Source organism: Girardinichthys multiradiatus, chromosome 6 (genome assembly GCF_021462225.1).
Source record: "Girardinichthys multiradiatus isolate DD_20200921_A chromosome 6, DD_fGirMul_XY1, whole genome shotgun sequence".
NCBI lineage: Eukaryota > Metazoa > Chordata > Actinopteri > Cyprinodontiformes > Goodeidae > Girardinichthys > Girardinichthys multiradiatus.
This window is the reverse complement of record NC_061799.1, coordinates 44,029,455-44,052,462: the sequence shown is the minus strand read 5'-3', so window position 1 is coordinate 44,052,462 and position 23,008 is coordinate 44,029,455. Positions and strand designations below refer to the sequence as shown.

The 23,008-nt window shown below is 40.9% G+C and overlaps 3 protein-coding genes and 1 long non-coding RNA gene across 6 annotated transcripts in view; 3 read left to right on the top strand and 1 right to left on the bottom strand.

Annotated features, from left to right (window-relative positions):
- The window catches only part of retreg1 (reticulophagy regulator 1), a 34,731-nt gene extending 29,794 nt beyond the window's left edge, over positions 1 to 4,937 (top strand). For both annotated transcript variants that reach the window (XM_047368783.1, XM_047368784.1), the window contains 6 exons: positions 668 to 785; positions 959 to 1,043; positions 1,220 to 1,342; positions 2,147 to 2,217; positions 2,572 to 2,695; positions 2,794 to 4,937. In XM_047368783.1, the coding sequence (XP_047224739.1) occupies positions 668 to 785; positions 959 to 1,043; positions 1,220 to 1,342; positions 2,147 to 2,217; positions 2,572 to 2,695; positions 2,794 to 3,305 (1,033 nt within the window). In that variant the 3' untranslated portion in view covers positions 3,306 to 4,937. The remainder of the gene's footprint in view (positions 1 to 667; positions 786 to 958; positions 1,044 to 1,219; positions 1,343 to 2,146; positions 2,218 to 2,571; positions 2,696 to 2,793) is intronic.
- Positions 4,938 to 8,781: 3,844 nt separating this feature from the next.
- On the bottom strand, positions 8,782 to 9,730 carry LOC124870238. Its single transcript, XR_007038725.1, has 3 exons — positions 9,680 to 9,730; positions 9,314 to 9,383; positions 8,782 to 9,187 (listed from the first exon to the last, which is right to left on the bottom strand). It is a non-coding gene; the product is annotated as an uncharacterized LOC124870238 (long non-coding RNA).
- A 1,481-nt stretch (positions 9,731 to 11,211) lies between these two features.
- On the top strand, positions 11,212 to 13,106 carry LOC124870227 (tripartite motif-containing protein 16-like protein). Its single transcript, XM_047368782.1, has one exon. It carries the CDS (start codon positions 11,224 to 11,226, stop codon positions 12,682 to 12,684), a length of 1,461 nt encoding a protein of 486 aa, XP_047224738.1. The 5' UTR covers positions 11,212 to 11,223; the 3' UTR covers positions 12,685 to 13,106.
- A 157-nt stretch (positions 13,107 to 13,263) lies between these two features.
- Positions 13,264 to 20,086, top strand: znf622 (zinc finger protein 622). 2 transcript variants are annotated; one of them, XM_047368786.1, is made up of 7 exons: positions 13,264 to 13,364; positions 14,160 to 14,739; positions 15,338 to 15,607; positions 15,879 to 16,041; positions 16,443 to 16,558; positions 16,642 to 16,785; positions 19,337 to 20,086. In XM_047368786.1, exons 1-7 carry the CDS (start codon positions 13,362 to 13,364, stop codon positions 19,468 to 19,470), a joined length of 1,410 nt encoding a protein of 469 aa, XP_047224742.1. In that variant the 5' UTR covers positions 13,264 to 13,361; the 3' UTR covers positions 19,471 to 20,086. The 2 variants fall into 2 exon arrangements, with proteins under 2 accessions (XP_047224742.1, XP_047224743.1); XM_047368787.1 differs by having other exon boundaries at positions 13,276 to 13,428.
- Positions 20,087 to 23,008: the final 2,922 nt, after the last annotated feature.

The following is a 23,008-nucleotide window of genomic DNA, read 5'->3' as shown; positions in this document are numbered from 1 at the left end:
CGGCCCAGGACACGCTGGGGGGACCATGTCTCTTGGCTGGCCTGGGAATGCCCCGTTGGCCTTGGGCTCCCCCCCGGAGGAGCTGGAGGAGGTGTAGAAGACGACGAGTACAAGTACAATAAAAAGCGTGAAATAACTCTAAACACTTCTATATTTCAGATCCTTCAAAATAGCTACACTTTGCTTTGATTACTGCTTTGCTCTCTTGGCATTCACTATATGAGCTTCATGAGGTGCTCACCTGAAATGGTTTTCCAAAGAACCTTAAAAGAACTTCCCAGAGGTTCTAAAATATGAAACATAAGGTATTTTTCAATTTATATATAGATATATATCTATATAGATATATTGATATAGATATAGAAATACATGTTGAAGGGACATGTGACTGTGTGCAAATTACTACAATATCAGATGCACATGAAGATGAGCTATGATATTGTGCTCGTTATGAACAGACAGCTTCTTGCAAACTCTTTTGTATTTTGTTTTTCTGTTGATAAAAAACAAGACTGATAAAATAAAAAATGCCAAATAAAAATGCTCCATCCACATTCAACACAGTGTGAATAGCTAACTGTATTGAAATGTGATACAGTCAAACAGATTTGGACAAAGTTTTGGCTTTAGTAACTGAGTTCTGCCTTCTTTGCTTCTGTGTTTATAGTTGGGAGATCATTGATTCTGGTCAGGACAGCCAGTCCGGAACTGGACCTCAGCTCGGAGACTCCCTCAGGCTTTTCCTCCAGGAGACCTCGGCTTTCAAACAGCAAAACCCTGGGAAGGTGAGGCCGACATGAGTTCAACAAGTGTGGCTGAAATCAACTGACATTTGACACCCAGACCGGGTTTCACATGAAATCAAGGAAAAGAGGATTAAATCAGCTGGTACAAAAACAAAATAGAGCGTAATAACTGAACAGGTTATATTTTTCATTCCTGTTTGTCTCTGCTGTAGTTCTGCCTACTGGTTTGCAGTTTGTGCAGCTTCTTTGCCGTCTTAGGGCGCTACATTCCAGGAATTGTAATCTCCTATATTATAGGTAAGTAAAGTGACGTTTTGAACTTTTTTGTATTTATTTTCATAATTAAAGGAACTTCATACGTGATGGGCTCACATCAGATTTGATTATTAAACCAGAATCTTTCTGGAATGTCCTTTTCTATCTTATGAACATGTATTTTCATATGTTTTTTATGTCATATTTGCTTTCTGAAGTGCTGGGTATTTTCCTGTGGCCTCTGATTGCATCTCAAGAAATCAGTTTGTGGCTGGAGCCAGTTCTGCAGAAGCTGGACTTCGGCATCGGACACTTCCTTCAGAAAATCAAGCAGAACCATGGTAAATATTAAACATTGTAGGAGATATTTGAGGAAATAAGACATTTTCTGTACTTCTTCCATCCCTTATTTTTATATGTTTTTTTATTTTCATTCAAAGCAGCCAGACTTGTTTTCAATCACTTAAAGTGTGCAGGCCTTGTGGACATGTTTGAACTTTGGCTGCTTTTACATGAAGATTTTACTCTTCACTGGAAGTATACATACTCCCCTCTGCCTATTAGCACACTGAATGAAAAAGAAACAAAGAGCCATTGTCCCTGAGCTCGACTATTTGTCATACCTGCTTGTGTTTTGAGTTCTTGAGTTTGTGTTTTGTTATTTTACCTGGTCTAGTCCTTTGTTTTCGGTCTCCCTGCACCCCAAGCCCACACCTGTTCTGTGTTTCCCCTGATTGTCTGGTCACGTGTGTCATTGGTTCCCCCTGCGGTCCAGTTTTGTATTTAAGCCCGTTTGTTTCCTCCGTTCCCCGCTGGTTCCTTATGTGTTGCACGCCTGGTACCCTGTCCGTGTCCAGCCATGAGCAATAAAGTGTCGTCTTACCTGCAGACTTCGAGCTTCAGGAGTTCTTCCCCGCATATTGGTCCAACAGAAACCCTCATTATGACACTATTGAATTCACAGCTAAATAAAATATTATATCATTCTTTATATGTCAAAACTTCCAAATAAGTACACAAATAGAGAAATAGAGGAAAATACTCATACATGAAAGTATTTTTCATTTTCTTAATTTTTTTTTGCTTATTAAAAAAGTGACATGAATTTGAACTTAATTCGACCCTTGTTGATTAATTCCTTTCAGAGAAAAGAATCGTTGAGGCTCAGATTGAGAAAGAAGGCATTGAATCTGACCTTTCTTCAATGTTTCCCAAGGTTAGTAATTCATTTTCGCCCTCTGAATCGAATTCTTCGTACTAACAGGGTCTAATTAGACAGAACTAATGAAATTCACTACATAGGATCCTTGTGATCTCCGGGGGGACAGGAGTTTAAAGTCAGAGTTTCCTTCCCTACTTTTATACAATAGGCAGAGGTTTTTGAAAAACAGATAAGATATTATAAGAGTGAGAAACTGGGGGTCTGCAGATATAACAGGAGCCAGATGTTGGAACCATTGTTCTACATTTGATTTGTCTGGTTCCAAACATTTAGCCCATCTCAATAAGCAGCGTGACCCTGTTTTTTACTGCCAAAGGTAACACCTCCATGTGTTTCTTGGTCTGCTAGCTCGACTCTACAGTATGCAAAGACATGTCTGTGTCAGATACAGAGGTGTCTGACGTGACGTGGACGGATAACGGCACCTTTAACCTTTCAGAGGGACACACTCCGCAGACGGAGAACTCAGAAGGTGAGAATAACAGATTCCAAACTGAACCAGTTTACATTTACCTAATTGGTTCATCTGTGCTTCTTAATCATGTCTCGGTCCAACTCTGTTTCTGACAGATTTTGATAAAGAAGAATTGTTCACTGCTGGTCTCCCAGAATTTCCTTCCCTTGATAATGGCACAACAACCAATGGTGACGACGACCTCAGCCTTGACCTTTCCTTACCTCCGCCTCAACAAATCAAATCAAAAAAATCACGCATTTCCTCGCATTTAGACCAACCAGCCGACAGCACCCTGGAACTGGTCAACCAGATGGCAGGCGATGTTATCACTGCCGCCGTTACTGCTGCCATCCAGGAGAGAATAGAAGCAGCAGTCGGCTTCATAGGTCTAAGTGAAGACCCTGAGCGCTCAAGGCCTCCAGATTCAACCCTTATGCTGGAGCTGACTGAGGACTCAGACAGCGAGGTGGAGGACTTTGAGCTGTTAGACCAGTCCGAGCTGGAGCAACTGGAAGGGGAGCTGGGGCTCGTAGAGGAGAAGACAAAGCCCAAAGAGAAAGAAGAAGCAAAGACCGACAAACCAGCCTCTTCTGGATTCTTCTCTAAACTCCTCAGGCGCCACTGATTGGTGAAACGTTTAGCGGTAGATGGTCACAGAGAACATTCAGTGATGAGATGGGCAGTTTCTGTCACTTTTTGCTTCTTTTTGAAGAGAAAATATGACTATTTTCATCTTTTAAAGCTAACATTTACAATTGAAACTGAACAGTTTCAAGAAATTTGCAGCTGGAAGTTCACTTACTTTAGTCAGGATATATCCATCTGATCATGATCTGGAAGTGCTTGACAAAGGCGGCAGGACTTTCCTGTCATGCAACCTGTAATTTGAGATCTGTTTGCAATGAACAGTTAAACTCACCCTGGAATAAAAGGAAGACTGTACAGGCAAGCCTATGATTAGTCAGTGCGAAGCCAGTTTCAAACTGTAAAATCCTCATGGCAGTTCTGGCTGTGGACTTTTACGTAAATAACTGGCCAATGTCGAGCATTGCAAAATTGTATGAAACAATGTTTGCATAAACAGCCAAATTCAACTGTTAGAGTTATTTAAAAATAGCAGACATGCATTTTGGTTTGGGCCCCATTCTTAGGCATTGTCATGCATTTTCCTGGTCCTTCTCCTCATTGATCCTCAATTCTAATAATGATACTTTGTGTTTATCTTTGGCAGGTTGACAAGTATAGTTTGCATTTGACGCCAGAACTTCTCTATGCTTCCCAGGATCTAGCACAGCTGATCCTGGGTGCAACTTGGAGGTGTCTCCGCTGCTTCTAAGCTGGGAGCACATCCCAATTTCCTTTTGCAAGGGGTCTTAGCTTGGAGCAGTGTTTATTTTCTTCAAAGGTGTGGATTGTTCATTGCCAAGAGGGATACAGTAATTTAACTGCAGCAGTGACAGCTGGTGGAGATGGGGTGATGAGGTTGGAGGTTTATCATGAGGCTCTTGTGGCCAGTTTTGCTTCAGGTCCCCTGTTGGCCTTACCATGCAGGTTTGCTCTAACCACACACCATGGATATTCTGCCACCTTGTCCTCATATTTCATCCTGGACTTTGTTGCACTGCTCAATGTTAATGAACAACTACAACCTCTGCATGGAAGTTTTGTGCATGCTCGTACCAGTTAGGGAGCTCTTTCTCTTTATCATACATAATGGAGACTGCACTGCTCCTAATATGTATCAGAAGACCTCACCAAGGCCCTTTAAACACCAGCCATGTTCTAGCTAAATTTTAACTTCATCTGAGACCTACCTGGCTATAAACTAGCTTGTACCATCTGAAGTTTGGAGGTTGTGAAATTAGTTTGTTGAATACATTGCAGTTAGGACAGTGACTACTCATAATCTCTGCACAGAAACTTCCTTAAAGCAATCCAAAGCAAGCATTCAACAATTGTCTGCAATTTGGGTTAATTCTTTCAACTACATTACCCAGAAATCCAAAGAGATGAGTGAGTTAATGACAATCACTGCATAGTTTGGCAGAGGTGATAATATTGTTCATGACTGGATCATTGATGATGGTTAAATGTGTCTAATATGTTTCACTATATTTACTGTTTTAGAATCCGTTGTGTAATTTACTTTAATTATTCAACTTCATTTCTGCAGCTTTTTAACTTATTTTAATGCAACATGCTGTTGGTCTCAACATAATATGCATGGATATCTAAATACTCAAACATCCAACCGATGATATCTATCTAATGATGAGATCTGTCCGAATCACGTCTGTAGCTCTGAGTGAGGCGGATCTTGTGGGGTGAGAGTGGGCAGAATGAGGATATAGAGAGCAATTAGAGACACTGAGTGTGTGATTTATGTTGGAAAAATAAAAGAAACCAAGTTTGATAATAAAATTGTACTGACTTTTATTATTAATAACCATATCCTCTTTCATTTTTTGGTTTATTTTTTATAAGTTTTATATATATTTTTTTCACCTCAAAAGATATTTGAGCCAGAAAACAAACTTATTTTGTAGACATGACCATCTGCTTTTAAACTGAAAAGTCAAAACCATCAGTTAAAATAAAATAATAAACAGTATATTTTTCTTTCCGCAAACAAATGCAGCATTTATTTTCTAACCACCTCAAACAGAAGTGATGCATATCCACTTTAAAAGTCCATTTCCACGTTTTAACACTGGAGGGCAGAAAATGACACATCAGTTGACCTAATTCTAATGGCAAGTATCGCCTCTACTAGTCAGATGAACGCTCACCTGATAGAAGAGACGTGTAAGTAACTAATGAGAGGATTTGTCAGGCTCAGAGTGCTTATCATGTGCAGCAAAACAAAAACTAGTTGCACTCAATAAATTCTCAGTGCAGTTGTAGCTTTGCTTGCTGTGAAGCACATTAACATCCACTTTTCCATTTTCCATGATCTGAGATGTGACCCGGAACAATGTGGGATATTCTGATCAATCCCAGACTGTTTTTCCACCAACCCATTGGCTGTAATTTGTTGACTCGTATCATAAGTAAGTAGCTCTGCTGTGTGAATTTAGATTACCCTGCTGCACATGATTTAAGACAAAATGAAATATGTTACATGTTTTATGTCATTCAACCCATTAATTCAATAAATAATTTTAAAACAAGTTGCAGCATGTCTTAAGTTTTGTTTGTGAATGTCGGGGGGAAAACTGTCCACTAAAGAGGAAAAATGATGAAAAGATAAATTAGAGCATGCCGATGAATGAGGCAAAATAATTTAGGTTTAGGATATAGCTACTGATAAAATATACAGGCAAAAATATAATAAAGGTCCTGAAAATTATGTTTTATTTGAATGATTAAAAGCTTATTTGATGCAATGTTAGTGTTCAATGAAGGACAAGGTCAATGACTAAGGCACAACAGATCGGTGTTTTTCCTCATTATTTGTGAGGGCCTAAATGTAGACTGAGAGTAAGGCTGAATGCAAAACAAGTGATAGCCTCAAGCAACATTAACTCCAAAACCTGTCTTATTTCAAGTATACAACAGATAATAACAGATGTGAATGACCAATGCTGGACATAGTAATGTATAATAAAATATGGCTGCAAAAAATAGGAAAAAGCTAAAATAATGCCTAACTAAAAATAAAAATAGTTTATTTTACCTTTTCTGTTAGAATTCATTATTTAAATCCCTTCAGTTGCTTTCCTGGTGCAGCATTAGTTAACATTACTCATTTACCTTATTGTTTGTTGTTGCCCCATGCTGCAATCATGCTAGTTTTTGAACATTGGGGTATAATGTATATAACAGGTACACAGCTGCCAGAACAGCACTTGTTCAAAGGTGAGAAAAAAGTTTTTATGTTGTATTGTGAACAGAATAAAACAATGTTTGTTGGTAAAGTAAGTAAAGTTTTTCTCCACCCATTTGGCTCAAATTTCTACCATTAATGGAAAAATAGTTATCTTTGATGGGGCGATTTTAGCGGAAAACTTGATTTCATGGTTATTAATTGAAGGAATGTATTTGGCATCACAGAGACTTATTGTTGGCTTGTTTTAGTTTAGAATATCTCCTGAATTGTTTCATACCGCCATTTATCTGAAATATCGTTTCAGGCAATATTTGGATCTATAGTGCAATAAAACACATGGAGACGTATTAATGCATGTGTTGCAAATTGTTTTTTGCAATAAAAGCAACGTATCTGAATAGAATAAAAATCATTTTCTATATACAGTACTGTGCAAAAGATTCTGTAAACAAAGAATGCTTTCAGAAATATGAATGATGATTCTTTATTTTCATTAATTTAGAAAATGCTAAGCGAGCGAACCCAAACATATACAGGTCCTTCTCAAAATATTAGCATATTGTGATAAAGTTCATTATTTTCCATAATGTCATGATGAAAATTTAATATTCATATATTTTAGATTCATTGCACACTAACTGAAATATTTCAGGTCTTTTATTGTCTTAATACAGATGATTTTGGCATACAGCTCATGAAAACCCAAAATTCCTATCTCACAAAATTAGCATATTTCATCCGACCAATAAAATAAAAGTGTTTTTAATACAAAAAACGTCAACCTTCAAATAATTATGTACAGTTATGCACTCAATACTTGGTCAGGAATCCTTTGGCAGAAATGACTGCTTCAATGCGGCGTGGCATGGAGGCAATCAGCCTGTGGCACTGCTGAGGTCTTATGGAGGCCCAGGATGCTTCAATAGCGGCCTTTAGCTCATCCAGAGTGTTGGGTCTTGAGTCTCTCAACGTTCTCTTCACAATATCCCACAGATTCTCTATGGGGTTCAGGTCAGGAGAGTTGGCAGGCCAATTGAGCACAGTGATACCATGGTCAGTAAACCATTTACCAGTGGTTTTGGCACTGTGAGCAGGTGCCAGGTCGTGCTGAAAAATGAAATCTTCATCTCCATAAAGCTTTTCAGCAGATGGAAGCATGAAGTGCTCCAAAATCTCCTGATAGCTAGCTGCATTGACCCTGCCCTTGATAAAACACAGTGGACCAACACCAGCAGCTGACACGGCACCCCAGACCATCACTGACTGTGGGTACTTGACACTGGACTTCTGGCATTTTGGCATTTCCTTCTCCCCAGTCTTCCTCCAGACTCTGGCACCTTGATTTCCGAATGACATGCAGAATTTGCTTTCATCTGAAAAAAGTACTTTGGACCACTGAGCAACAGTCCAGTGCTGCTTCTCTGTAGCCCAGGTCAGGCGCTTCTGGCGCTGTTTCTGGTTCAAAAGTGGCTTGACCTGGGGAATGCGGCACCTGTAGCCCATTTCCTGCACACGCCTGTGCACGGTGGCTCTGGATGTTTCTACTCCAGACTCAGTCCACTGCTTCCGCAGGTCCCCCAAGGTCTAGAATCGGCCCTTCTCCACAATGTTCCTCAGGGTCCGGTCACCTCTTCTCGTTGTGCAGCGTTTTCCGCCACACTTTTTCCTTCCCACAGACTTCCCACTGAGGTGCCTTGATACAGCACTCTGGGAACAGCCTATTTGTTCAGAAATGTCTTTCTGTGTCTTACCCTCTTGCTTGAGGGTGTCAATAGTGGCCTTCTGGACAGCAGTCAGGTCGGCAGTCTTACCCATGATTGGGGTTTTGAGTGATGAACCAGGCTGGGAGTTTTAAAGACCTCAGGAATCTTTTGCAGGTGTTTAGAGTTAACTCGTTGATTCAGATGATTAGGTTCATAGCTCGTTTAGAGACCCTTTTAATGATATGCTAATTTTGTGAGATAGGAATTTTGGGTTTTCATGAGCTGTATGCCAAAATCATCCGTATTAAGACAATAAAAGACCTGAAATATTTCAGTTAGTGTGCAATGAATCTAAAATATATGAATGTTAAATTTTCATCATGACATTCTGGAAAATAATGAACTTTATCACAATATGCTAATATTTTGAGAAGGACCTGTAGTCAGTCATTAAGAACTATCTTCATTGGTTCATTTAAGGAATACAAAATGATTGAATCTAAGAGAAAAAATTGTCACCTTGAGTTGCATGCAAATGATTTTTTGAAAATTTTTTAGTTTATGTAAGATTAGAAGACCACCATGAGAACCACACAGAAACAGATGCTTCTGCTTCGATGTTTCTTCTCCTGTATGACTGTGCAGATGACGTAGCAAAGATTTGAATTGCCTGAAGCTCCTTCCACACTTCTCAAACTGTAGGGATTTAATCCTGTGTGAGTTCCCAGATGGTGATTCAAACATTTTGATAACTAAAACTCTTTCTGCACCAATCGCAGAGGAAATGCTTTGCTCCTGTGTGGAAACACAGATGGCATTTTAAAGTTCCTAAATGCCTAAAACTCTTTCACTGGTCACAGCAATGCATTGCTTTGCTAAGTTGGTCAGCTGATCCACCTCTCTGTCCCTCACAAGCTGATGACCTTCACCGAACGGTTGACCCACATTTTTGCGGGTAACCATCTGGAAGGGAACCTACAATAGATAGAAAAATCTATCCGTTATATTGCACGTCTGAATATAGAGTGAACTCATTTAGATGTGTGAAATTGACCAAAATCTTGATTCTTCATAAAAAAGCTAAAACTCAGAATGACTTACTTGTGCCCAAATTATCATTTTGCTGTGTGCATCACTTTTTCCTCTCTTTGTTTGGATGCTTTGGATTATGCTGTTCAGAGAAGGAAAATTCAGCAATTACTCACCTTAGACATGATATAATTTAGACATTAAGCCTTAAAACGTATAACTATCCTGCAAACAAAATACATGTATTACAAAAATGCATAAATATCAGAAAAACAAAGCAGTTACTTGATAAAGAAAAAAAAAAACCATTTATACACACTTCACCATATTTTCTGAATTTTGTATTTTACCTTTGTAGTTATTCATAGTAAATATATTATATATTAAATCAGTTTTATGTGTTTTATGACCTTACTGAACATGTAATGTTTCTCCTACCGTCTCTGATGTTGACTCCTTGCCTGCTGAACTGTCTTTTTAATGAATCACAGATTTACAGTTTTAATAAATGCACTGTTTTTTTAATGGTAACCAATGGTTAAACAACATCAGAAGTTCCAGGATTAATCTGAAAGATAAAGTAGCACCAACTGTAGCTTTTATTACGCTCTTATTATGCTATGATTTAAAACGAAATCCTCTGGTTTTAATTTTTAAAGTGTGATCACTCAGCTTTAAAGAAGCAGCAAAATAATCTTAAGGCCTGTTTAAGAATTTAATGACACTCATCGTAGGAATGAATTTATGAACCATCTTATTGATTCTAAAATGTAAATATACTGTAATGACAGAAACACAGAGATGAGGTCCTGTTTGGCTGCTATTCCGAGGCTGCAGGTCAACAATCGAAGACACACGCTTAGCATCTGCAGCTCGTCTGAATGCATGAGAAAGAAAGTGAGCTGGACCCACATTCCCGCTTATAAGAGGGTCGTGGCCCCTGCTGCTCTGCCAAACTGAGTGCTCCACAGGCCACAGGGCATGTTACAATCCTTAGAAAGCCTTTAAAATTTAAATCAGAAAATTTTAGGTATATTTAAGGATCTCTTACCATTGAGGCATCAAACATGTATCTGAACTCTATGTTTGTTTGTAACAGCCTTAAAGCATCTTGAATCAATGTATATAAAAATCACCACTGTTATAATGTTTTCAATTATGATTTTTCAAATTTCGACAATTTAATAATTCATGCAAACATCTGCCTTCTTTTTAAAATCCTTCATGGTTTTACTGGTCTGTCACTCTGAGCTCAGATATCACGAATAGAGTCAGTAGGGCGATCTCTAGAGGTGAGTGCAGCATCTAAAAATGACTGCGTTAAATTGCGTTGTCCTCATACTTCCCTCTCTATTCTGAAATAAATTTTAAATATTAAGTGGAGGCATTATTTCTTGCTTTAAACAACTTAAAATAAATCATGGAGCTGTAAAACAACAGTTTTTATCTTTTATTTAGCAGCTCTCTACAGTGGCTAATTATGCTGCTGGGCTACCATTAGCATCCATATGATCAAAAATAAGAAGCGTAGTTTGAGCAGTTTATTAAGTTTTTTATCATTTGACTGTGTTACTGCTACCAGTATTATTGTTAGCAGGTGAAAACCTGTGATGATTTCTGTTGAGTTACTGTTTGTGAGGGAGAGCTGGAGGCCCTGGAGCCCACCACTTTCTACTAATGTTACTGAGGAGATAAAGAAAAGAAAAGATAAGACTTTATTCATCTCCAAAGGGAGAAACAAATGTGACTGAAGCTCATAAGGTGATTAAATGGACAGTGGAACTGTTTGAGAGTAAACATTCAGTCTGGATATGTACAAAAGAAACATTTGAAGCACTCTTAATTGTTCTGCAATGTAAGAAAACCTGATAAACCTCTTTGTTTCCAGTCAGACCACATATTTCCTTGTTCCCTCCCCTTCTGTGCTGAAGGTTAAAGATAAGATGAAGTACGGCTAACATAGTCACAGTTACTGAACTGAAATGGAACAGCAGGGAGTTCAAGTGGACCGAGAAACCTTCTCCTGTTCGATCTGTCTGGATCTACTGAAGGATCCAGTGACTATTCCCTGTGGACACAGTTACTGTATGAACTGTATTAAAACACACTGGAATCAAGAGGCTCAGAAAGGAATCCACAGCTGTCCTCAGTGCAGGAAAACCTTTATGCCGAGGCCTGGTTTGGAGAAGAACACGATGTTAGCAACTGTAGTGGAGCAGCTGAAGACTGGACTCTATTCTCCTCCTGAAGCTGGACCTGAAGATCTGGCCTGTGATTTCTGCACTGGCAGAAAACTGAAAGCCATCAAGTTCTGTTTAGGTCACGACACAGTCTCAGCTGCAGCAGAAAGGACTGAGAGGCAGAGAGAGCTGGAGGTGAGACGAGAAGAAATCCAGCAGAGAATCCAGGACAGAGAGAAAGATGTGAAGCTGCTTCAACAGGAGGTGGAGGCCATCAATCACTCTGCTGATAAAACAGTGGAGGACAGTGAGAAGATCTTCACTGAGCTGATCCGTCTCATCCAGAAAAGAAGCTCTGATGTGAAGCAGCAGATCAGATCCCAGCAGGAAACTGAAGTGAGTCGAGTCAAAGAGCTTCAGGAGAAGCTGGAGCAGGAGATCACTGAGCTGAAGAGGAAAGACGCTGAGCTGAAGCAGCTCTCAAACACAGAGGATCACAACCAGTTTCTCCACAACTACCCCTCACTGTCAGCACTCAGTGAGTCTACACACTCATCCAGCATCAATATCCGTCCTCTGAGATACTTTGAGGATGTGACAGCAGCTGTGTCAGAGCTCAGAGATAAACTACAGGACATCCTGAGAGACACATGGACAAACATCTCACCATCAGCAGCTGATGGCGATCTGAAGACAGATCAAGAGCCAAAGAGCAGAACGGACTATTTAAGATATTCATGTCCAATCACACTAGATCCAAACACAGCACACACACAGCTGATATTGTCAGAGGAGAACAGGAAGGTGACGCTTATCAGTCAACATCAGTCTTATTCTAGTCATCCAGACAGATTCACTGGTTGTTGTCAGGTTCTCAGTAGAGAGAGTTTAACTGGACGTTGTTACTGGGAGGTGGAGTGGAGAGGGAGAGGGGGGTTTGTAGCTGTTTCATACAAGAACATCAGCAGAACAGGGGCTAGGTCTGAATGTGCATTCGGACATAATGACAAATCTTGGGCGTTGGATTGCTACCAAAACAGATACACATTTTTTCACAAGAAAATTAAAACCTCCATCTCAGGTCCTGGTTCCTCCAGAGTAGGAGTGTACCTGGATCACAGAGCAGGTCTTCTGTCCTTCTACAGCGTCTCTGAAACCATGACTCTCCTCCACAGAGTCCAGACCACATTCACTCAGCCGCTACATGCTGGAGTTTGGGTTTACTACACCAAAGTTACTGCAGAGTTCTGTAAACTCAGGTAGACTGGATATTATTGGCTATGCTTTGAGTTCATTTTTACGCCTGTTTTTTGCTGTTGTTTTTATGCATTTGATTGTTTTAAGGAGTACTGGTGTCTTCTATTTGTCTTACACACCTAATGTTTTGGTTATCCAAAATTTTGAACAAATTACACTAACCTGCTTTGAAATACCAAGAAAAGGTTCTTCTGATATAAAAGATGGTGATTATTACATAAATATCTCTGTGTGGGGTTGAATGAGTTTACATTCCCTAAATAAAAAAAACCCTGAAAAATAAGTGCAGTTTCCTTCAGAATTTTCCAGTGATGACTTTTCCCTATTTTGCTTTGTATAATGTCAAAGATTATGGTTCTTGGTTTGTAAATAAGGATATATTGTTGTTTATTAATACAAAAATGAAATAAACCTTAAATTTACTGCTTCTATAATTCGGAAATCCCAGTTTCTGAGTGTAATTGGACGGTTGGCTGGGTTTTAGGACAACCCGCCACTCACAATATGGCGGACGCGCTGACGTATCGCTTCTATTGTAACGCTAGAAAGCCGCGCCTTTCTCTGTGATGTAGAATATAGGTTTCGCCGGAAGGGGGCGATAGTGTAGCGTTCGGGATGCTGACGGGCGCTCAACGTTCAAAGAAGAAGTTTAAACCTCAGCTGGAGTTTGTCCTCGTGTTTGCATGGTAGGAAGAAAATCATCATTAAAAACCGAATTACAATTTTGGTTTTAAGCAGCGACGTTAAAAAGTAAGTAAATACTGTCGGTGAAATAAGTTTTTTTTTTGGGATATGGTTGTCAGCAGTAAAGGCTCCACCTTTAGCTGTTTATCGGTTCTGTTTACCCTAAGGTTCGGTTAGCTTGCAGCTAACAGATATCAGGACAGTTGGTGTCGAACAGGCGTAGCCGCAGTTAATCGGCGCTTTTATTGTTTTATAGTTAATCTTTGGTTGGTAAAAGTTAATACAAGTTATAATCTATTTTTCTAAACAAATTGCCTTAACGGACTGTTAGCTTGATCAAAATCGTTCTAACGCTTGTACAATATCCTCTAAAATAAGGTTATACATTTCAGAAACGGTGCAGAGACCGTTTTATTGTTTTAACCGACTTGTATCTGCTGACATGACAGAAAATGTACAACATTTAAAGCAATAAAATGTATGAAATCGTGTTTGTGTTGACAGACAGCGAGGAGTGACATGAGGCGGATATACCCGTGAATATGTATTTTAATTAAGTGGAAAGTAACAAAAAGTAATCATTTCCTTGCTTTCTTTCCTCCTTGCTTTAACCAGTAAATCACTCAGCTACATCCACACAGCAGCTTGAAGACGTTTATAAGCATATTCTTTATTTGACTCCAGTAAAAAAAACAAAAAACATTGAGGCAGAAGGACAGACGTAAAGTTCTATTTCTCTATCTTGGTAGATGTTTTGATTTAAAGGTCTAAGCATGAATAATGTGTGTGATCTTCAGGTCACCATGGCGTCTTACACTTGCATCAGCTGCCGGGTGGCCTTTGCAGACGGCGAGGTGCAGCGAGCACATTACAAAACCGACTGGCATCGTTACAACCTCAAGCGCAAGGTGGCCGACATGCCGCCGGTCACAGCCGAAAACTTCCAGGAGCGTGTCCTGGCACAGAGGGCCACCGCCGAGCAGCAGCTGTCAGACGCCGCAGCCACAGAGAGCTGCGCCGTCTGCAACAAGAAGTTCTCCAGCGCCAACGCCTACCAGAACCACCTGCAGTCCCACAGGCACCAACAGGCCGAGAGGCAGGTGCTGCTGGCGGCACAGAAGAAGGTGGAGAAGATGAACGAGAAGAACCTGGAGAAGGGGGTCTGTGACGAGAAGGTGGACAACGACGCCAAGAACGACGCCCTGCAGCAGGTGCTGAGGGAGCAGCAGAGGCCGAGTCCGGCCAAGCTGGCCAAGGTCCAGACTCAACAGGGAGCAGCGAAGGCGGAGAAACCACCCCGAATGATGTGGCTGGAAGAGCAAGTAAAGAGACGCGAGAAGGAAGAGGGAGGAGAAGCTGCAGCAGATGAAGAAGGAGGTAATCAATCAATACGTTTTCATTTGCCAGACTCTGGTTAGTTTATTTTTGGTGCAACCAGTTTCTCCACAACTACCCCTCACTGTCAGCACTCAGTGAGTCTACACACTCATCCAGCATCAATATCCGTCCTCTGAGATACTTTGAGGATGTGACAGCAGCTGTGTCAGAGCTCAGAGATAAACTACAGGACATCCTGAGAGACACATGGACAAACATCTCACCATCAGCAGCTGATGGCGATCTGAAGACAGATCAAGAGCCAAAGAGCAGAACGGACTATTTAAGATATTCATGTCCAATCACACTAGATCCAAACACAGCACACACACAGCTGATATTGTCAGAGGAGAACAGGAAGGTGACGCTTATCAGTCAACATCAGTCTTATTCTAGTCACCCAGACAGATTCACTGGTTGTTGTCAGGTTCTCAGTAGAGAGAGTTTAACTGGACGTTGTTACTGGGAGGTGGAGTGGAGAGGGAGAGGGGGGTCTTCAAATATTTATTTCTTCTACATAAAATAAAAAAAATTTAAAACTCATTTATGTTTAAATTAAGAAGATTTGATTGTTGTTGTTTCCATAAAAATCCCTCAGAAGAGTGGGAGGATGTTGATGAAGAGGAAGAAGATGATGATGACATGGAAGAAGAAGATGATGCAGATGAAATGATGGATCAGGAGGAAGTTGGCTCGACGGGTACGTCTGACTCCCTTCCCGGCTCCATCCCCGTCACAGACTGCCTGTTCTGCTCCCACCACTCCAAGTCGCTCCTTAAAAACGTCGCCCACATGACCACAGTCCACAGCTTCTTCATCCCAGACGTGGAGTTCCTCGTCAACCTCAAGGGCCTCATCAGATACCTCGGTGAGTTCTGACTGGAAATCTCAGCTTTCTCATCAAAATTTAGCTTTTTTTAATTAATACATCAAGAATATTACGATTGGTTTCCAGGTTTGCAACCAAATGTTCATCCTTTCATTGAAGAAGTTCTTCTCTTCTCCTTCATGTAGCTTCGGTTCCCTGTAAAGAGTTTCTCTGCAGCTTTAGAACATATCCTGGATTTGTAGGACCATCTTGCCTCTTTTCTCCTTGATCAGTTTTTTTCCTGAAACAATCGGATTGTTGTTTGTTTCAGGAGAAAAGGTCGGAGCTGGGAACGTGTGTTTGTGGTGCAACGAGAAGGGGCGTTCGTTTTACTCAACAGAGGCGGTCCAGAGTCACATGATCGACAAAAGCCACTGTAAGCTCTTTACAGACGGAGACGCTGCATTGGAGTTTGCAGACTTCTATGACTTTAGGTATTTCTGTGATTAGTTTCAGATCTTTTTAACGTCAGTGAACTGAAGTTGGAAAATGGTTTATAACCAGAGTTCCTTCTGGGAAAGTCAAATTGATTGAGTTGTTTCCCAGATCTGGATACGTTGGGAAAAATCACTGCATTTTAGAACTTGATTCGCTGTAAATGTAGAAAACGTTTATCCTCTTTTTATTCCCTCCTTCATTTCTTCCTGCCTTTTTTCTCCTTTTCATTTTTCCTCCTCTGTTTTCTTCCATCCTTTATTCCTTCTGTGGTTCCTTCCGCTCCTCTTTCAGTGCTTCCTGGTATTTATCCCAAGAAATCAGCTCAAATTACTTTGAAAAGTCTTTCAAATGTGTAGAAGGTTCAAAGTGATGTGCTGCTTCTGTTTTTCACTATCAGGAGCAGTTACCCTGACAGGAAAGAGGGAGAGGATGAAGGAATGGACGGGGATGAGCTTCCGGATGATAAGAACCTGGAATATGATGATGAAACGATGGAGTTGACTCTCCCTTCAGGTGACTTTAGTGAAAACAGGCAGAGCTCCTGTTTTTATGTCTATAAAAAGCATTTAAATGGCTGCTTGTTTCAATATCTTCAGGTGCAAAGATTGGCCACCGCTCCCTCATGAGGTACTATAAGCAGCGGTTCGGGATGCAGCGGACCGTGGTTCCGAGCCACAGTAGGAACGCTGTCGGCAGAGTGCTCCGGCAGTACAAAGCCCTCGGCTGGACGGGAGACGCAGGTGAGGCTTGGGTTGAGTCACTCGGACTCTCAGAATGTGAAATATATACACATTCTGACGGGGATCTGCTGGCTGTTTGGGACATTGGGTCAGAATCTGCAGAGATTATTTCAACACTTGCTTCCATTTTTTTTACTTACAACATCATCTGCTTGTTTAGTGGCCAGTGTAAACTGTGTGATTTTAGGCCGTCGGAGGAGGAAGACGACTGGAGGAAAATCGTTCAGGAATCTTTGGTTGTGGCTTTAAATCTGTGGTCGTACGTTGCACCATGAGACGGGTTGAAGGACGACCGTTGTTGGCCAAAGATATCCTGCGATTAATATTTGACAGCCGCTATGACCTACGTCTACTAATCAGCCAATAGACCCTTGGCCCTAAGAGAGCTCCTAACGTGAGGAGATGTTAAGAGTAGTGAGGAGGACTTTTAGTGAGCCCTAGAGTTTCTTAAGCAGAGAAAATGGTGGAAAGATGGAGAGAAAGGAGAGATATTCTCAGAACAATAAATAACAGAGAATTAATAAAACGCTACCGGCTCCATGGTGCAGGGATCCACCCCCTTAATAGTCGCATAAATGAGCACATAAACTTAACCTGCTATCTCCTCTCTAGCTTCTGGATGCAGCAGGAACCAGAGCTGCTCACATTCCAGGCTGGTGCTGAAAGCAGAGGAAACGATGCATTGATCTGCTGGGAAAGCTTGTTTGTTCCCACCAGGACCAAATTTACCTTTCAACACTCCTCTGTTCTCCTCCACCAGCAGGCTCTGCTCCTCCGTTCAGTTTGGTTTTCTCCACCTTTATTTCTCCGCTTTGTTTTGGTCATTTTACCAAACTAAACCTCATTAAACAAGAAGATCACAGTAAATCCCTGAGTTTTAATACTAATATGAAATGAATTAATATGAAATAGACGCAGTATGAAAACGACCAGCATGGTGAGTAAACATAATAATAAACCAATTGGGATAATGACGAGCTCCTAGCAACAGGGTCAACAACACCTAGCAACGGGGTCAACCACGCTACCTCACTAGAATAGGAATCTCTGTCGTCTCCTCGCTCAGTCGCTCTTAGCAGGGAGTTGAACCACTTTGAAGCTAGGAGACCTTGGCAGGAAGTTTTAGGCTTATTTAGGAGCTCTCTGAGGATCTTTGTGAATACAGGGCCTGATCTTTGCTTTTTGTCAGAGAAAATCAGAAGTATTTGAGGATAAAAACTGCCTCAGACCGATTTCCTCTTGGTATTTTTCCTAAACGTATCTTATGGGTTGTTGAAGATAACTGCTTCCTAATAAGGGCTCTGCAGGAGACATGCTTGAGGTTAGGTGCAGTGCCTCAGTCCACTGTAGAAATAATGTTGGTTTGTAACGAGTTGAAATCATTTCTTGTCAAATGTTTTTACCATGTTCTACTGAGGTCCTACAGTAGGTATAGGTAGAATAACGGCTTCATAAAACAAAGTCCTTCAGTATTTTCTCGCTGCGTTTTGAAACAGTTTATATGCACCTGAGGGTTAATGGATCTGGCAGGAAATGTTTATATGGCTTTAAAGCATCTCTGAAGTTTCACTGCTCCATCAGGCAGGAGCAGCAGGGGTGCTGCAGCGCCCCCTGCTGGACGTCGTCCAGTATTTATTTCAACACTTTGGGGATATTTAAATGTTGACATATCTGACTAAACCTGACTGCAGTTTTTCAATCTTTTTATGGAATCACTACATTTAATTCCCACAACAGAAAGACACTAAAAGTAAAAGTAGATGTTTTTTCCTGGTCATTAGGTTGGAAACTGTTCTATTAACTATAATTTTACACAGACTTATTCTAACTTTTCTTGTTCACTATTTTACCAAACAGGAGAGTGACACATTTTGAATATGATTTGATATAATTCTCTTTTAAGGCCTGAATTGTCTATTTAAGTTCAAATATTGTCATATTGTAATTATATTTTTTGCTCTTTAACTAGATGAACCTTTCTTGTTGAAAACGGTATCGAGTATTTTTCTTAGTATCGGAATCGAGTTTTGATTTTTTTTATCCTGATTGCTTCGGCGTTCTCGCCCAGCAGCAGCGGACCGTTGCCTACGGTGGCTGTCGTCCATGAAATCTTTAACATCCAGCTAAAACCTAGCGTTCTTTCTATTGGCTGCTGAGCAGCTTGTGGTTGATCACTCATGTTGTTTCCTTCTGGATGCATGAGGACAAAAACATTAAAAACCTTCCTGTAAAGTCCAACGTTCCTGCTTAAACGAGACACTATGTTCAGAACTTTTAATATTATGGCTATCACTTCCAGTTTTATTGATCATTTCATTATAAAACTTTATCACTAATCGTAGAATGATGATTAAAACCTGCATTTTCATTATTCCTGCTTTCGACCGATCCGGTTTGGTTCTTTCTTCTGTTCTGTGTTCTCATTGATTCTATCTGGCGAACAGTTCTTGTTCTTTGAACAATATCTGATGTACATGATGCCAACATCTGATGTCAGCGCTGTGTAAATGTTTGTGTGATTCCCTGAACCCTGATATTCTGCCCCTTTCAGGCGGCGGCTCCTTCCATCAGGGGCAGAGAGACATGCAGTACCTACAGAGGATGAAGTCCAAGTGGATGCTGAAGATGGGGATGAGCAACAACACCACCAAGCAGAAGCATTTCAGAGCCCAAGTTATGTTCTAAACTGGGAGGAAGGAGGTGTGTGACCCAAACTCTTAGGTTAGAAGATGGCTGCCAGCAAACATGGAAAACAGGAAGAAAGACTCAAATTTTCTGTCTCTTCCTGATGAAAACATGCAGATGAGTTCATTTGAGGTTAGAGGACCTTGAAACAAACCATGATGGGAAAAATCCTCAACTCTTGGGTTGGTAAAAAAGGAAGTGCTTTCTTTTAACGCACCCGACCTGAACGGATCGAATCAGCCGCCTTACAGGAACAACAGATCAAGTCTAAAGAGCAAAACTCCAACCAACAAAATTATTCTTCAGGTTCACTGATTCTGAACAAATGAAAACTATTAAAAGTTTTCTCCCAAACTATGATTATTCAAATTTAAAACTGGTCTCTTTCCAACTGATGAGATTTCAGAAGGGTTCAGTCTGGTTTTCAAACATCTAGCTTGATAAATTATTTTCTGCTATCATATTTTTAATTTCTGTCGGTGCCAAAACTTTGAGACAAGTTCCTCAGAATTTGGCTCGAATTTCCTCTGAAGGATGAACCGACCAGTGTGGAAATATAAATGTTTTTGCTGCAGCTCAGTCATGTTTATGCTAATAAAGGAAGAAAGATCATAAATTTGTGGCTTGAAGGTAACTGAAACTGTTCTCGCCACAGAGCGGGACGAACCAGAAGCAGGTCCCTGGTTCTGGTTCTGTTCATGTGTTGCATTGATTACAGTATCGGATCAAATGGATCAGTCGGGTCACGACTGTGGGACCCAGACAACGAGGTCCAGCAGATTGACCCTGGGTCTTAGCTTGCCTTCGAGATGATCTCAAACATGTTTCTATTGGAGAACCTGGCTGGGTTCTGGAAGACCCAAACATCATGTAGGCCGTCCAGAATCACTTGCAGATGGACTGTAATGGGGGCGATCTTAGGAGAGTTAATGATTTGGTCCAATTTTATTCAGATATCAGAGTTTCTGACTTCCAAGTCAGAAACATCTAACGGGTCGCCTCTTGAAGCTGAATTCTGACTTGGAAAGTTAGAGGTCCTAGTCCAAGCCTGTGTTCAGACTCTATCGGGCTCCTGCCCATATGTAGTGTCTATGTTGCAATAATACAGTGGAACACAGAACCGAACTTTTTATTGGTCAGCATATTTTTTTAGTGTTGGATAAATATGTCCAGAAAAACATGGAATCGGTTTAACTTCCAGGTCGGGATAAATATGGAAAAAAGAAAACTATGGAAAGCTGTTTTTCTCCCAACTTTGTTCCCTGTTTCATTATCTAAAATTAAAATGAGTCATTTCTAAATATAATACAGGACAGAATCTGCCTAGATGTTCATTCAGAAATCGGGGCCTCTTCACGTCTTTTTTCGCCAGTAGAACTTCTTAGATCAGGATTTTAAACCGGACCCGTGGTTCTTTATCTGGTCTAGATGCTGAACATGGCACTGAGACAGCCATTTTATTAATCTCTGCAAACAGAATAAAGGCTCCAAAGATCACAAACTGGACTTTTAAGAATATGTGTACGGTGCAGAAAAGCCCGGTCCGGATCCGGCAGCCCTGAGCTTATAGATTCTGAAATGGAGCTGAAATGATCCGTTACTCGACTGTTAAATCAGAACCCAGCTTCTGTATTTTCTTGTTTCATGAACATACAGATAATAAAACTTTTAATTAGGTGAGCGTTTTCTGCCCAAATGTTCTGAATGAAACCTGAAAAACAGGATCTTGTAAATAATTTTCATCACAGTGAGAATATGTTCAACAGTCATGTCTGGGTTTCACTCTGTGTGTCTGAAGCTCATCCAGCACCAGGACCTGGTGGCCAGCAGACTGAAGGTCGCAGCTTGCTGGTGTTTTTGCAGTAATATCAGAATCACATTATTATCTAATAATGTCTCCTGTTTCCATCACAGAAACCCGCTTCACTCATTTAGACTTGCATGTAAACGACAAATCGGAGCTGAACTTCATCATGCCAGTTTTTCTCCCGTCGTACGTCAGATCTGTGAATGACTCGGAGCCTCGTGCAGATGATGTCATGGAAAAGACGCTGACCCACCTCACTGCTGCCACGTTAATGAGCTCAGTTACTCCATTTGTTTGTGGTCCTCCACTTTATCTTTGGCAGCCGCTCCACTTCCTTTCGCAGGCCCTGAGTGTGTTTGCGGCAGGATGGTTTCAGAGGTTTAGGGCACTCTGCCCGAGCTGCACGCTGCTGTTTGACACAGTCGACAGGAAAAAGCACGGGAGGGGGGGCCGCGCAGACAGGCCGTCGGCGAGGAGGAGACTAATTGATCCGGACGACCTGGGAGAGAAATGAGGCAGATGGCTGGGAGGCATTAGAACTGTGCAAGTCATTGAAGGAGGTGATACTTTAAACACGGTGGATGTCTGAGGGCTGATCTGCTCGTTTACGGCTCAGACGGAGGATTTATGTGACGTGTTTCCTCCCAAGAATTTATGAAGCTTCGTCAAAATCTTTTAAGTTGGTGTTTGATGACGTCCAGCTGTTAAAATTAAAAGTTTAAAGGAATGCTTGGAAACAGCAGGATTGGGTGGAATAATTATGAAATTAAGTTTTTAGTATTCTTTTTATTAGCAAAAACTAAAGATTTTCATTGAAGAGTGTGTTTCCAGTGTTGATCCTTCTCCTCGGTAACATGCGCCATATTAACTTCTGGACCCACTGCGGCTTTCTGTGGCAGTGTTGGGATCAGGATGGTTCCCACGGCTCATGGTAGCTCTCACCTGATATGCCAAACATTTAGGATGGAGGATTCATCGGAGAAAACAACTTTTCATCAGTCTTCTGCTGTCTATCCTTGAACTTCCTGCACACGTTGATTCTGTTCATGTTTTTCTTGTCAAATATGGCTTTTTGTTGCGCTTCTTGCCCAAAGGTCTTCACCTCACTGTATGTTCAGATACATTCACAGCCAACTGCTGCTGATGTCCAGCAAGCTCTGCACTGGTGGCAACATGGCTCTGTTGCACCCCTATGGAACTCTGGATCCTCCTCTCTGTAACTGAACCTCCCACCCTGAGGTTCTTGATGATCCAGAATATTTTTCTATGGGGAAGTATCCGCCTGCAGGGTTTGTTCTCACTCTGTCCTTTTCTGGGTCATAAATTCTGCGATGTAACACCTGAACCTAATCGTAACTTGACCTCTAAGTCTGACCCTCAACTTGGACCTTACATATCTTCTCGCAGCTGTTTTTTCACAACAGCACAAATATTAATCAACAGGAGCCAATACACACACAACTAAAATTTAGGTGAGTTCTGAGAAATGAATTTTTTGAACCACATTAAGGCCAGATGGTGAAAACTGATCCTGCAGCAGCAACCTTTTGCTTCTAGTATTGATTCCTGTTTTAGCTCAGATCTGCACCACAAAACCACCTTAAGCAGACAAGCCCGCTAAAAATGTGCTTTTCTAACGTTTGAAATGTTCATTAACAGTAAAACTATAAATATATGTTTAAGGTTTGGGTTCAGGGTCACTGGAATTACACCCTGATGTAGGAACGATCC

Bases quoted from the DNA above. Each gene is read 5' to 3' on its own strand.
- LOC124870227 (XM_047368782.1), top strand. From the start codon at position 11,224: ATGGAACAGCAGGGAGTTCAAGTGGACCGAGAAACCTTCTCCTGTTCG.
- znf622 (XM_047368786.1), top strand. The intron at 14,740-15,337 runs GTAATCAATCAA...AAAATCCCTCAG, and splicing joins TGCAGCAGATGAAGAAGGAG to AAGAGTGGGAGGATGTTGAT. The intron at 15,608-15,878 runs GTGAGTTCTGAC...TGTTTGTTTCAG, and splicing joins GGGCCTCATCAGATACCTCG to GAGAAAAGGTCGGAGCTGGG.